We start from the raw sequence: 16,053 nt of genomic DNA, 5'->3' as shown, positions 1-16,053 counted from the left end.
ATATAATTCACCCTTTTGCAGAGCAAGTCTACCCTCCATTTTCCCTCTTCCTCCGATCTGTAGAAGCACTATCTGCCGCAAAAATCGTTCAATATTTAATCAAATAAATCAAACATTTACAAGGTTTGCGCTTCAAATTCACCTTTTTATGGATCAAATTCATACTTTCGCAAAACAAGTTTTTCTACAAATTCGACTTTCCAAATCTTTGTGATTAAAATAAAGTTGAATCTTTTGTTCAGAAATTAAATATGTGTTTGCAATTAGAATCTTTGCGAGGATAGACGTGAAATATTTGATTCAAATTACACATAGCTTAATTTACAATGGTTGTCCAGTAGCTGCTGGTAGTAATTTCACAAGCATATTCGCATAACTGTCATGACAACCTGTGGAGGTAACAGTTGCAGCAGACTTTATTTAATTAATTATCTCTGCCAAATGTTCATGATGTAGAGGATCAGGCAGCGTATTTCTTGCACGACAATTCGTTCTTTTTTAATTGGAGCATTTTATGGAAGAAGCAGTAACATTCATTTACCTGTCATGAAACTTTCAGGCAGAATTCGAACATTGCCTAAATGGGTCCATTTTACCCAAACGTTGGAAAACAAATGTTCCACCGAAACTTTAATCTTTTAGCACCCTGCTTAAATTGGTGCTTACTTAAATTAAATCTAATAACGAAATATTATGAAATTAAATATGTTGAAATTTTAGCCTCGAACAAAAATTAATCTATAGTTTACTTAGTAAGATATCTTCAGTTAAGATATCGGTTTACATTTCGCCGGCTCCGTCAGCGGGCAACGACGGTGATGTAAACTGTATATAATAGATACCGCGATACATCATCACCGGTATCATTAGATACACATCGTGCCCTGACTGTTTGGGGATCCCAGCGTCACGTATACAATGTAAGACGCGACAAATCAAACGTTTCTGATTGGTGGACACGACGAACCCAAAAAGGGTATAAAAGAAGCGTTTCTTCTTACCGGACTCTCAGTAGAGTTTGGTCGCTCGATCGGTTTCGCTCATATACCTTCTCTCAATAAAGGAATAAAATAAAGTCCTTTTTAAGAAAAGAATTAGAATCATATTCATTTTCATTCCATAATCCCAACAAAATATATATATATATATATATATATATATATATATATATATATATATATATATATATATATAATAAATTTATGAAATGACAGTCAACTAAAATCAAAGATCTCGCGGTATTTAAAATGGAAAACGGGTGGATTTTCGTCTGACAAACGTACGGGGATTAATAACTGAAATTAGCAAAGGAGTGAAAATTTTTGTAAATATTCGCAACGTCGACAGGGTAGCTAGCCCAGGCTTATTACGTCAACCACGCTCCAGCTTTAAAACGAGCAACTGGTTGCGAAGCAACTGGTATCCTCGATGTGCCTATCGTGATTATGTCGCCCGTAATGTGATCTAAAGTTTCTCGGGGTTTCTCGTCCCATCAGCAATATTCTGTGTCATAGTTGACACATATCACTCTAGCTTACAATCACTTTTTCAAATCCGCCAACCACTTTAAATAAATTATTTCTATCATAGAAACGTCCATAAATTATTGCAAAATTTTGCAATCTTAAAACATTAAGTTGAAAATAAAAAATGTAAAATCGAGTCATAGATGCAGAAATGATCCTAGGACAATATTTTCTTTATTTTCTTAGCACTTTGAGTCAACAAAACATGTCCTATTTATAATGTCAGATTTTTCAAAAATACCTTGCAACATCTGAGAGAAGAAAATGGGGACATTTTCACACTGAGGAACACCCGAGGATCAACAAGCTACACTCTGTGCGCCTCTATTACAAACAATGATTTATTACAGCAATAAAAAGGTGAACCTATCAATTTCCAACAGAAGCGATTTTTCACAGCATTCAATAAATATTCTAGGGCGAAAATTAATGTGAAAATTGCTCTATCTGCGGGGAATGATTTACCGTTTACTTAACATTTTACCAAGAATTACTGATCCTATTAAAATTATTGCGCCCTGTTTCAAACTGTGTAGGAGTCATCATAGTTTATATACAGTACGTAATCTCATAGGGTCTTAGTATGAAATTTTGAGGAACGACCTGTTACCTTTAGAAAACAAGCCCTCGGCAATGGATGACTATAATCACTTTTATTAACGAAATGGCTATCTAAGCAGAGTTTACAAGCTTGGACGTGGGAGGATAACCGAGGCAATATGAGCATTCTACTGAAACATGCCCCAAAGTTCGTTTGGCTCTCGCGAAACGCTTCTGAATCAAACAAAAATTGTTTTCAGCACGGTCATCTTACGAAGTCGAGAAATTCGAAATCGATTTCGGTACGGTTGATTTACGAAATCAATTCGCACAATCGATTTCTTAGAATGCGAGGGAAATCGATTATACCGCATCTCGGATGATGAAGCACCCCTTATCGAAGTCAAACGTGATTGATTGAACCACGCGAACTTCCTGAACAGGAATTTCTGTTTCTAATTTGCGATCGTAGCAGGCTACTGCGAAAATAATATTTTATTTAATCAACGGGTAGACCAAACGACCGGGAAACTACGAAACATCGCATCCTATCACGGTTTGATGGAAAAAAAAGAGGATGAATCCTACACGATAGGAAATGCGCGCGGTTCGTTATGACAAAAAGATAACGTTCGCACCGATGGTGGAGGACTTTGAATGACGAAATGCCAAAGTTAATATGGAAAAGTGAGAAGAATAGGACAGGATATCGATACGTTGCGGGCGTGCGTGCGGGCGTGGCGCCACGCAAATAAACGTCCTGGATAATTGCAAATAAACAAGTACGTAAACTGAACAGACATGGAAGCTAAACAAGCACAGGATCGAAACGCAAGCAATGTTATTGTCCGTGATAAGTGAGTTAGATGCCATTAGTTCCTGCGCATCCCATATCGGAGCATATATGCGATCTTTGGATCACTTTGTTATTTAATTACGATACCACCTATCCTAATGCGAAATGAACATTTTCTCTGCGGCAGTTACAACGGATGAGAGCAAAATATGCATTTACATGCTATCTTTCAAACGAATTTTTATATTATTTTAGTTAATATTTAATACATTTTTAAAATAACGAAGCTGTTTTATGAACAAATAGGCTGAATGTCGTGCGCATAAAATGCAAAGAGTTATATAAAACAGAAATACCGCCGAAAGTTAATTTTTCTGCTAAATTAGGTCTGCTCATTTCTTCTTACTTTACTTCGAAATAACTTGAAGGGCTCTAAATCGAATATCACTTTTATCTTAGCTTCTACCTCAGTTAATAAGGGCTAGAAAGCGCAATGAGAGTTCCGCGAACGTTAATTACAGAAGCTTGAATGCCAACTTAATCAAAATTGTTTCACCAAGAGGAAATGATTCTCAGAAGATCACAATCCACCGTGGAACAAAATGACTTGCATTTAATTTGCTTCCACCCTCTGTCGATCGTTCATTTGTCCATATATAGCATCATAGCGACCTGATAATTTATAATAGTAAACTCTATTCATAATATAAATTACAGATACTTGTTGAAGTAAAAATCTATTAAACTGACTATGTTAATATAAAAATTCGCTTTCAAATCTAGACAAATAATTTGTAAAAAAAGCTCAAATTACTATAATAATTCAGTTCATCAGTTATTGGAAATGGGTAGATAAATAAAAGTAAAACGCAATGAATTAAACTTATCCCTTTTAGTTTATTAATTTGATGTACGAGGAAGGACCGTCTTTACTCTCCTGATTGCTCCAGGAGACTGAAGACTATTCACAAAGACGAAACCAAAAACGTCACCTAGAGACAAAGAGCACTCTGTTCTATATACATATGAAATCATTGTTTATCTAATGGTACTCTGTCGAGACTCTCGGCGTCGATTCGTTTTTGTAACTTATATGCTAGAAGGAAAAACTTCTGAGTATTCAAAAGAGAGAAAATAATCCAATATCAGTAAATAAAACTAATGTGTCTTCCAATAAATAATAGGTCACAAATTATTTTTGGTTAACAGGTTTCTGTCTAGTTGCTGACGAGGTATTGAAAGATGCCATAACTTCATAGAGGGAACTTTGCATCGCGATCTTCGCAATAGAACACTGTTCAACAGACTTTCATTCACGCGCGAGTGTATTAAAAGTTTAATCGACGTTGATTGAAGCGGCAGCTCGGATCGAAATGCCTTGTATAGTTGACTTTTCGATGAACTTCCTTAACTTGATTAATAAGTGATGTAATCCACCGTTAATTAATTCCCTCGCCTCGCTGCGAGACAAGAAAATAGACTTGTAACAGTTAAACCTAATTAAAGCAAAAATCAATAGAACGCTTGTTTGTGCACAATAAATGTCCGTAATTACGGATCGTAAAAAGATAAAACTTCGCGGTTCTTTTCAACTTCTGCTTTATATTACATCGCTAATAGAAATATATTTTATTCGTACTTTATCTTTCACAGATCTTCCGCTTGTGTTAGCCGCGTGAAGAAAATAGTGAAAAGAGAAAAATAGTGAACATCCTACTTCTTTTTCTCGCGTTTCATCGTTAGCGAAAAATTATTCGACGGCTCGACTTTCCCCGGTATCCGCGCGTTATTGATGATGACAAAACTTCGTTGTCGGAACGGAGTAACAGTACGCTCAATATTACAGAAATCGAGCCTGCGATTTCCGAAAGGATACGATCAGTTAGAAACTACCTCGCGAACCATGTAAATCCGTGTAAAATATTTTTGCTCGGAATTACCCTGGTCACGTTGCAGATTTTCACGTTTGTTGTTCGCGACAATATGGATTTCTGGTTTGCTATTTAAACCGCGAGAATCATTGCCGATTAACCAATCGCAAGCTCGGATTTGCGGATCAAGCTGTCAGCTAACCTGAGTACAAAATTATCATTATACTTCTCGGCTTTGGATACTCTTCCGTATTTGCTTTATGTCGAATTTATCACAGAGTTTTCTCGTTTCTGATTTGTGCGTCTTCGACGATAACGAATAAATCGGCTTCAAAATACGCTCGCGTATGATGTCTTCCACCTTGACCCTGTTCTCACCACGACAACCATGACATGCCCATTTGTTTGCAGCCATCGATCCGATCCGAGCTCCCTACGGCTATTTCCCCGTAAAATATAAAGCAGCCCGAACACGTGAAAGAAAAAAAAGAATGGGAATCCATACCGCGCGAAGATAAATCAGAGTCTTCCGCATGAGAACGCCGCTAAAATGATCACATTGTGCCAGGGGTAATGGTAGGTTCAATGGCAAAATTACTTATGTAATGCACTCGATACCATTCATCGGGGGTGCGTAATTCAGATTATTCAAGAGGCCCTTTCAACGGGAGTCGAAACGAAACCTGCCTGTGATCGACGTGTGCTAACGAATAAATACACACGTTGTCGAATGCATGGACGACCGCTCACGTTTTCGATGACACAGACGATGGAACCGCTTCTAATCCCGAAACTCTCTCTGTTCCTGACAATTTATTACCAGATTTCCTACAAATTTTGAACTTTCAGATCGTCATTTTACTGTTCGATGCGATGTTGCTGCTGAGAGTAATCTCTAATTTCTATTGGGTTGGCAACTAAGTAATTGCCGACTTGTTCAATGAAATAAAAAATTTTTTTTTACTTGGAATGAAATTTAATCTGTAATGTATTTTCCATTTTGTTCGATGATCTTTTGCCATCTCTCTGACAACTTGAAAATTCCACGCTCGTAGAAAGTCTGATCCTTTTCGGCCAAAAACTGAGTTAAGTGAGATTTTACAGCGTCATCATCATTAAAAGTTTTACCACGAAGGGAGTTGTTCAGGGATCGAAATAATAATCATCCATGGTAATTCGATGGCGCGAGATCAGGGCTATATGGTGGGTGTAACATCAATTTTTATTAATTAATATTTTATCCATCAATTTTTGCCGAGTGGTCAAAGACGTGTGCGGCCTAGCATTGTCCTGCTGGAAAATGACACCTTTACGATTGACCAATTCTGGTCGCTTTTCCTTGACCGCTGCATTCAATTTGTCCAGTTGCTAACATTCACGGATAATAAAAAATAACATAATAATAATAATAATAATAATTTTATAGTATAACATTTACGGATATCATAAAAATGGGAGTGAGAGACATCTATAACTGAAATCGGCAATTACTTAGTTGCCAACCCAATATTTGTTTATCGATCATTGCAATTAGGAAGCCCGTGACAATAAACTGCAAATTGTTAAATCTGATTAAATGTATTTACGAATGTTTATCACGTTAAATTTGAAAGTCCATATTGGGAGCATTCTAATTGGTTCTTCCATTCTTGCAATTGAGAAGCGTATGACAATAAACCGCATGTTCTGTACATTTATACGAAAAATGAATAAATGAAATTACAAAAAGTAGTATAAGATTGAGGAATATCGGTAAATTATTATCAATTTATTAAATTTATTACAGAGCTTACCTGTTCTGGCTCCTGTTCTCGTGCAAATCATGCAGAACAGTCTTATTTCATATTAATGCGTAAATAAAAGAAGGTTACTTTTGCTTCGCAGCACCGAAAACGAAATGAACAACCAAGAAAATGTATATTAAATAGCTACATCAATGCTCATTAAATCACGGTGTCTGGGCACTGGGTCTCCAATAAAACTAACGAGAAGATGGATGTACTAAGTACATATTACGGCATCGTAACGTAATATCTCGGATAAAACTGACGGAAAGATGTATATATCGGGTTTAATGATCCTAACCGTAATTAAAACGAACGACGTACAAAATTGCTCGATATAATTAAACTGTATTGGAGAAATATATTCGGCTCTCTCGGAGTAGATCGAAGCGAACAATGTTTGAAACTGCCTGGAATAGCGAGGATGCCCACGCAACACCCACGATCGCGAAGCTGGGGCTCCCGAAAAGGGAAGTTTCTGCTTTAAACATTTTTTCAGCGGGTTTCAGAATACGTAGTACCCAGTTTTCAAGGGCGGCGCCCGTTACGCCCACTTGCACGGTGACTCTCGGCGAATAACGAAATTCGTGCGTGATCGAAATATAAAGGAGATTCACAATGGATCGGAAGAAAAGGTGAGTTAGAAGACGCGACATTAAGAGAGGTGCAAGAGAAAGCTCCTGGTCTGCCTCTCGAGAAAGCTATGAATCCGTTACGTGGGTGGTAACTGGTAACTAGAAAGGGGAGAGTTGAAGGGTAGAGTACAAATTGCTTGCGGTTGAGGAACTATAATACGAATGTGCTGCTGAAGCTATATGAAAATAATTATCAAGTTGTACGAGACTTACGTTGCGAATTTAACCGTTTACGAACGAATTTAACCGTTATATGGAGTTACGTGAATAATTGTAAATTAATTTTGCTTGGTAAGAAAATGCAGTGAAACAATGCAAATATATACGAGTCTACAAACAATTGCACATTAGATAATTATTAATGTAAATTGGATTAGAGCTTATTAATGTAATTGGAGGACTACTAGTTTATTCGAGGGTCGAAAAAGATTAAACTAACTTATAAATCTATTATGTCATTAAATTATTTTAAATCGAAATGAAATTCTCGTAGGAAATTATTAACAAGGAAGATCTGATCAACGAACCGAAGAAATCGCAGAGGAAGAAGTCGAATTGAGGATAAGGGGAAATACGCTAAAGAAACTCCACTGAAAAATCGCAGGAGCTCGCCCCATTCACGATGAAAAATTTTCGTGCTAAATTCAGACCCGGCGTGTCTATTTTTTAACCCTCCTTAAGAGCCAAGGGAGAAAGGAGATCGAAAGGGGAAGAAAGAGTAAGCGAGCCGCAACAAGAACGCACCTATACCGGGGTAATTCGATGTCGCGTCCTAATTGGCGTTTATAGTACACAAGGGTGCCATGCCTCAGCTCTTGTTATATTTCCCCCATAATGAGCCACGAGAAATCGGAGAATCATTAGGCTCTGTATTTTCTTGCCTTTTCAAACGCCCCATTTTACATCTTGCTTCGTCAGTCTTGCTGCTTCTTTAATTACTAAAATTACTGATAAATATATGTGTCAGTACAATTTTATAGATTTAATATTGAATTTTAAGCTTCTTAGTCGACAACTTCAGTATCTTTCACCACTTTATCAACACACAACCCTATTTCTAGCTTTTCACTTTTTGTAAGAATCTTTTGCCATGTGTTCGCGTAATTTCAAGAATCAAAAGAAATGTTTCTCGAAATAGAAGACGAAACACGCGATTTTGTTACGATCTACAAAAAGGATTTCCTCGGAAGGGAAACCGAGAAACGAAAGGAGTACAGACCGAAAACCGCTTATGAGTTGCCTTTAAATCTTTTAAATGGGCCGTATAAAAAATGTCTGAACACTCGACGAAAGAATTTATCGTTACCGTTGGAGGAACAAACCGAAAATCCTGACGAATGTTTAAAGCGGGTAAATCAATTGTTATGACCGAATATTAATTACAGTAGACGTTTTACTGTATTGTTATATATGTTTCTACATAATTTTTAGAAGAATAATTAATGTCTAGATCCGAGAAAAGCATCAACGTTTGAGGAACGTATTTCCGGAATTGGTGCCAGACGAGGAGTTAATTGAACAAAACGAAAATGAATCGAAGCAAACTGTGTACAGCTTTGATTACTCTAAGGGTTCGACATAGTTTACTCAAACATTCGTGTTTTTACAGAATAGTCGTGGATCACAATTTGATCAGTATACGAGTATGTAACTGTTTATTAACGTAGGTGAATATTCGCCAAGAGCCAACATATATGGAAGATGGAAAAATATTCCTTTACCGGAAGGTTGGGTGATATCAGAGACAATTCAAAGAAAATCCTACAGAAATCCATGGAATATTGCTTCTGAAATTTTGCTTCGTGTTAACAGACATGGAAAACCTCCTGACAATTTAGTTCCTAGTCAGAAGGAGAGAGAAATTCTTCGCATACGGTACAAAATTAGTAATTTATTCTGACTTTGTATACCAGAATTAATTTTCTAAGTGTTATCCTTCTTTAGAACTGGAGATACAGAGTACGACACTACAATTACCGCTACTGGAACTAAAGTAATTCAAGAAAAGCGATTAGGAGAACCACTTCCGATTCAACCAAAAATATATGTTAAAGCACCAGACAGTCCACCTTCTGAATGCTCTCAGATATTAGCGGAAAAGAAACTTGCAATTCCGTCTAACGTGATCTAATTTGGTAATTAATATACTATAGAAAAAATTATGTTTTACGCTTACAATTATAGGTGGAGGAATCATAAGTAAATTACCACAGGAAAGTTATAAAACACAACCCGTGTTGTTTTTGTTGTACATACTGAATAACTTTACAAATATATTATTTTTTACTCTCGTCTATCTTAATTATCAATTTACACATAATCACACCCACGCATCACCCACATTATATCATTATAATTCGAACAAATTTTACATTCTTAGTCTTAAAGATTATTTACATGCTCATGATTGTAGTAGTGATCATTTCACGATACTTCTTTATGAACACGAGATGTAATCTTTAATAAAAGAGGTACTGTATGTTTATTTCATTTAAGACAGTTCCAAGGTACCAAACATCTGATTTCCTTCTTCATTTATCTGCTAAGAATAAATTTAACTTAATTCCATAAAAATTGTCATGTTACAGTGTTCATAAAATAATTGAATTCCTAGAAAGTATTGCAGAATAAATTTAATTAATCTGAGATATACACTTGTCATCGTACAATTTAAAATAATAATTATTATCTCTTTATTTGATTTTTCTAAATTCTTCGAAAATTTACATCACTTTTTATTCTTTAATTCGTAGTTCATACGTAGGAAAAACAAATCAAGTGTAACAATCAAAATTCAATTATTTGAATAGCTATTTAGGTGTCACTTACATTCTTTAATAAGCCAAAGTAGTTAGCAATCAAAAATTAAACGTATTATTTACAATAAGCCACTACACAAATTAAAATTATCTCTTACGATGTAATCTTAATTGATTTACGATGTCCCATAAAGCTTTCCTTCTCATTCGACTAAATTAATTGTACTTGCACTCAAAAATTGTACAAAAATGTCTCATCGACTCACACACTTCTTCCGTTCAACCATTTGCAAAGAAAGTTAAGGACTAATTCACTTATAAAATCTACACTACAAGTGGTACCCAGCACGAAATAATAAATTATAGTTCAGTCTCTCGATCCAATGTAACGATACGTTTGTTTGTTATATGAAATTGTACAAACACTTTACACTCGATATGTTACAGTGCAAGTTTCAGTATGTATGTACATGTTGAATGTATATGTAGAATGCATGATATTAGCTAAGCTATAATACAATTCTTTTTTCTATTTTTTGTCAAAATAGCAAAGAGAAATCATTTTCTGATGAAATTTTCCATCATATCGCGACATGGTACTGTGCAATATTATCGGGTTTATGTTCGGCAAAGAGAAGTTAAAAAAAATATGATACCTAAGGCGCTTTTATAAGCGTAATATATACAACTTTGTTAACTCCTCACAGCTCTTCCTTGTCCCCGACAATCATATTTGCACTACTCTTCCAATGAAGATGAGTATTATTTACAAAGATGTTTTCTTTCAAGACTTAAACGCAAATGTAAGTAGACTGTTATCACTGACACATTTTCCTTTTTTGCTACTTGTTTCATCCATCCCATCCGATTTCGATGTTTATCTACAGTAAACGGTTGTTCGATGTAACGATATCATCTTCAGAGATCATGTCCTGAAGAGGAATAGCCGGTTTCTGTAAAAAGAAGATAATTTGAACGTTTAAGAACTATTTGAGAATATATTTATTACTATTTATATTATGAAAACCGCACTCACTTCGAGAACAATAGTGGATGCCATATTGTCTGTGTCGTGATACTGCACATCTACATTTGCTGCTGCTATTGCTATAGTACGAACGGTATTGGTGCTGGCCGAAGTTGTGATGTGCTGGGTTATCATGGAGTTTTCACTTGTTCTACTGGAACCATTACACTCTTATATGCGTAAAATATTGAATGAGACACTGTGCTTGCTTTGTACAAAGACCAACGCAGGTAATAAGGCACCAATAGACACTTACTTTCGTTTCTTGACTTGACCAGAGTGAAAACGACCGCCTTCACCGCGAATTCTATTCATTGCATGCCGGTGTCGAGACTCGTGTAGGTATTTCTGACAAATGAAATAGAATTAATTTATCGCAAAGAATTCCGACAGTAATTTCGACAGACGAATCATAACTTACTGGTCTCTCCTTAGGTATCTTTCCTTCAGCTTCTAATTTGGCGCGAGCTTGACGACGTTTTAGGATACGCCTGTACTGCTTCGCGTTTACATAGAGAGGTTCTTCTTCAAACACTTCAGCGTTAGGCAATGCTACCCTTTGAAACTGTGTCTGACCACTGTTTCCTGGCACCATCTAGTTACAAAAGATTACAATTTCATATCACTAAATCTTTGAATGCATTAATCTCTACATAGATTAGACACATTGAAAACACATTATGTTGTCATGTCCATGTCACATTCATTGTATACACAATAGAATAAGACAATGTGCTGACAGTAATTTTGCTCTATAGTCACTACAAGTCAGTATAATATACATACACAGACTATGTAAGTGAAAGAGACATTCTATTAGTACCATGACAACATTTCCTGCCTGTGAAGCGGTTGCTGTAGGACTTGCTAGAGGTTGTACTGGTGCTGTTGTTGCTGCTGTGGTCGCTGTCTGGGATGTTGTTCCAGCAATTTGCATAAGGTTCCCATTAATATTAATAACTACAAATGATTTTCATATTAGTAACAGTTCTTACGAAACAACCGGCAAAGATCCAATGAAATACATTACCTGTTGGTTGTGTCTGCTGCACTTGTCCTTCCAATTGTACAGGTTGATAAATATATGTTTGCCCATCTGGAGTTTGAATGATTTGTGGTGTCTGTGGCTGTTGAATTACAATCTGCTGCCCTGTACTAGTTAAACTAGAGACTGGAACTACTTGTATTTGACCATTAGGTGCTGCAACTTGTATAGCTTGTGGCAACATCATAGCTTGACCTCCTTGACCCATCTGAACAACCTGGACAGTGCCACCAGCTCCGCCAACCACAACAGCTTGCCCTTCTCCAAGTTGTTCCATCCTGGGCTCTTCTTATCACTAAACAAAAGGCATTAACATTGCAACAGAAACTAACTGAACAACATACACAAAGTTAATCAACGAAAATGACCTCTCTAGAATTAACATTACATATTGCAAAGATTCAGATACATAGGTACATGCACGCCACGAGTACGACTATGTATAGAGGTAAACACATCGTATACAGTGCCATGAATCATATACAATACAACTGCTGTCTTTGTTCCACCGAACGGAGATAAATAAAAATAGCGTTCGCCCGTGTATAGGAGTTTCGAAAGGTTAGGCTCCTGGGGTGCTTCACCAATTTTTCAAGCTGCGGTTCACGGTTGCGGTCACCGATAAAGATCGCCAACGTGGCGAGCACACTGGGGGTTTGAAAGCCCACGTGCGGAATGTTAGATACGTGGGACTGTGAATCGAGGCCAGACAGCAATCATCACCTTCTGCTGACCAGAAGACGGTTTCGGAGGATATCGATGCTGCTCTCGCTGGTATGATTAACCTCGTATCCTCGTGAATGTTGAACGCGCGAACGTTGAGGGTCGAAGGATGAACCGACCCGCGACGAACGGAACGCGACATACTCGGCGACGAACGACGCGGATTTCGGACCAGAAACGCTCGTCTCGACAAACATGGCCGTGCAGAAAGGCATTTTCAATGTCGGAAAGACGCGAGCCCGCACTCGAAACGGTTCACGGGACGAGAACACGTTTAATCGTGCAGCCGTGCGCGGCCGTACGCGTACCCCGTTGATGTTTGATAATTTGTGGACTTACATTGGATATTTTCGTGGGCACTTTCCCAATGATTGGTCGGCAAATTGAGGACCAATGGTCGACGATAGAGAGTCCTCGGCTCTTGTGTATTGGTGGTACTGAACGGGGGGACCTGCCAGTCCGATAGCAGCCCGATGCCACACCGGTCGATGCCCCTCCGCGCCTCGATGCGCCTAACCAATCTACTGGCTTGACTTATCCCCACCCAGCCGTTCCCGCGCTATCGTCAAACTTCGCGCGTTCCTAACAGCTTATTTCCCGCTTCCTTTCAAATCGATTCAACCGATATTCGATAACTATCTGCGAGATTTAAGATTTTTATGTACGATCGATTCAGCATAAGTATCATTGATTTTATATAATTACAACAATTGTTTCTTTAAAAAGAGACAGAAATGTATAGAAATTTAAATTCTTGCAGTACATTTTAAACTATCGTCTTTTTTCATTTGTCTTAACTAAAATAATGAAATTTATATTTCATAATACTAGAATACAGAGTTCATAGTATTAGAATATAAAATTCCTAGTACAACGTAAGAATTATATTTCATGCGTAAAATGTACAATCCTTTTTAATATTATATTTATAATTAATGGAGTGGTATGAATTGAAACACACAGGAATTAATTTGCAAAAATTTGTATATTTTACAATCAATATGTTAGCGTGTATATTCTGAGAAAATATAATGTAAGATATGAAAAAAAACGACAAAATTAAGAAGCCCCGATGCTTTGTAAACGTAAATACATTTTCTATAGAAAACAAAGTTCACTATTCTTTTTGAATGAATTTTGTTTAAGAATATTACGAATTTGTGGATTTATTGCTTAGATAATTATTTTTATTTCGTATCAGATTTTTCTATTCACAAAATGATATATTTATCATTCATTTTTAATTCATTACACTGCACTTAAATGAATAGACGATCGTAACTGTATAATAATTCAACACAATTTTTAAAATATTTATAATTAACGAGTTTCAATTAACATAATGTGTGTACCAAAAACTGGCAATTACCAAGCAATACAATGGTGCTAATAAAACTAATTAAATCAATAGAAATATCACACGAATCTTTGAATCAGGAGTTTGGGTATGTATAATTGTGATATCAAAATCTTTTACCGTGGTATAGACGTGATAAATATTAAAATGTCAATGTTAATTGAAACACAGCTTAATGTAGGCAAGAAGAGATACTTAACTTAAGCCAATCTTAACTGTTGAGATTTACTAAAACTATTCGTAACTTATCACTTTCAATAGCATTTAATGTACATTAAGCAGTTCGTTAGAAATTGATAGAAATCTTTTACCAATTTAAATAAAATTCAATTTGCAATTTACACACATAAAGATTCATAAATCTAAATCGTCAATGCATTTGTGAAATCATGACAAACTAGCATTCGTGTTACTTATTTTCCAGTTTATATCTTAGTGAGGAATTATAACAGTGAATCAGCTTTTTACAATATAGTATTACCCAAATTCAGTTCATTCGTTAGAAACTGTTTTTTTGGAAACACTGTCATATGTAACATTTCAAAATAGCCTTGTACATTTAGCAACAATCAAGCAATTAACACGTTATTTGTGTGAAATAGTACTTGAATCTCTATCTATAATACACTTGCATCTTAGTTTTTTATTGATATCGACGTTCAAGTAAATTCTGAAGGAATTTCAGACTTTGATTAATGTATTGAAAATTGATTTTTGAGAAGATGTATGTTGCATAGTGTCATGTAGCACATGAATTTCACTCAGACAGGATGCAATCCTGTTGAGGAAATACAATAAGATCACGATAAGAAAGGTACAACTAGATCTTCTTTGTGTTCAACTTTTACATCTCCTAATGCTGTGACAGCCTTACTGACCATTTCAGTAATCTGTAAAAACGGTAAATAATTATTTTATTATTATAATTAGTTTTTTATATTTTCTTATGTTTATAATTATTTACCAGTCCATGATCACCAGATCCTAGAGGATCAGTGGCTAATATTTTCTCTGGGGCAGGAATATCTTTAAGTAGACAAGATGTAGTTTGAGGGACTTTGACTTTTCCAGCTTCAATGCGTTTAGAATATGCCCGTGATCTCTCCATGTATTCATGTTGCTCCAAGTTATGTGAGTCTAGTGCTCCAACATCTATCACATTACTGCAATAAAATTAAACAATAGTACATCCATCGCAAATAGCTCATTGATTACAATGAAACATACAATGAAATTAAGCAAGAATGCAACACAAATATAAAATCCAAGAGAGACAAACACTCACGCTGCTGTTTCATGTAAGATTCTATTTAATGCGCTTTGTTCATCTGTTTTCTTGGGTGCAGAGCTTGCATATTGGTTAACATAATCATCACTGAAAGACGAAATAAGCGAAAAAGCTTAGTACTTAATGTTGTGAAACTTCATAGAATATGAATATATACCTGTGTACTCTGGGTATGTTTGTGTTGTTACTGACAGGATCCACCAACAAATGTGTCCTTTCATTTACTTCCCCGCTCTATAAAAAATTATAAAATCATTTCAATCATCGAATAATTTAAGTGTAGTGAACAATACATTAAACATTTTAATTTTACTAAAAAATAATTCGTGTAAATTGATATTGTCCGAGTAGGCAGAATAGATAAAAGTCCGGATGCTTAGTATGTATATAGAACGTTGGGCGATAACATTCCAGACAACTGATATTAATACTAATTTCGCCAATTTAGTTTACCTGTGACCCGCTGTCCTCTTTACACAAACTGTAACAACATCCCATACTTAAGCGTATCGATGAGACAGTTTCGCTAATAATACGTATCACAACGTACTATTTTTTAAGTCTCATTCCTGTAAACAATCGAATGAATCAGCTGTGCACGTACGAAACTGCGTTTTTGCCACTATCTACAAATAAAATGTACTCAAATGTACTGCAATGTGTGTGAATGTGTGACAAATGACAAACTTTTTAAACCAGACA

General features: G+C 36.0%; 2 protein-coding genes across 7 annotated transcripts; both read right to left on the bottom strand.

The window, feature by feature from the left end:
- Window positions 1-9,370: 9,370 nt before the first annotated feature.
- Nf-YA (nuclear factor Y-box A) lies at window positions 9,371-13,195 on the bottom strand. 5 transcript variants are annotated; one of them, XM_076519676.1, is made up of 7 exons: window positions 13,046-13,195; window positions 11,969-12,278; window positions 11,762-11,898; window positions 11,360-11,533; window positions 11,195-11,286; window positions 10,948-11,092; window positions 9,371-10,864 (listed from the first exon to the last, which is right to left on the bottom strand). In XM_076519676.1, the coding sequence occupies exons 2-7, from the start codon at window positions 12,258-12,260 to the stop codon at window positions 10,793-10,795; spliced, it is 912 nt and encodes a 303-aa protein (XP_076375791.1). In that variant the 5' UTR covers window positions 12,261-12,278; window positions 13,046-13,195; the 3' UTR covers window positions 9,371-10,792. The 5 variants fall into 5 exon arrangements, with proteins under 5 accessions (XP_076375791.1, XP_076375790.1, XP_076375789.1 ...); XM_076519675.1 differs by lacking the exon at window positions 13,046-13,195 and adding an exon at window positions 12,352-13,032; XM_076519674.1 differs by lacking the exon at window positions 13,046-13,195 and adding an exon at window positions 12,707-13,032.
- A 477-nt stretch (window positions 13,196-13,672) lies between these two features.
- Lamtor1 (Late endosomal/lysosomal adaptor, MAPK and MTOR activator 1) lies at window positions 13,673-16,036 on the bottom strand. Of its 2 annotated transcripts, XM_076519679.1 has the most exons (5): window positions 15,805-16,023; window positions 15,509-15,585; window positions 15,349-15,438; window positions 15,028-15,226; window positions 13,673-14,953 (listed from the first exon to the last, which is right to left on the bottom strand). In XM_076519679.1, the coding sequence occupies exons 1-5, from the start codon at window positions 15,847-15,849 to the stop codon at window positions 14,864-14,866; spliced, it is 501 nt and encodes a 166-aa protein (XP_076375794.1). In that variant the 5' UTR covers window positions 15,850-16,023; the 3' UTR covers window positions 13,673-14,863. The 2 variants fall into 2 exon arrangements, with proteins under 2 accessions (XP_076375794.1, XP_076375795.1); XM_076519680.1 differs by lacking the exon at window positions 15,349-15,438 and having other exon boundaries at window positions 15,805-16,036.
- Between the last annotated feature and the right edge of the window lie 17 nt (window positions 16,037-16,053).

Source organism: Megalopta genalis, chromosome 3, assembly GCF_051020955.1.
Source record: "Megalopta genalis isolate 19385.01 chromosome 3, iyMegGena1_principal, whole genome shotgun sequence".
Taxonomy (NCBI): Eukaryota; Metazoa; Arthropoda; class Insecta; order Hymenoptera; family Halictidae; genus Megalopta; species Megalopta genalis.
The sequence above is the reverse complement of the archived record's forward strand: the minus strand, read 5'-3'. Positions and strand labels throughout refer to the sequence as shown.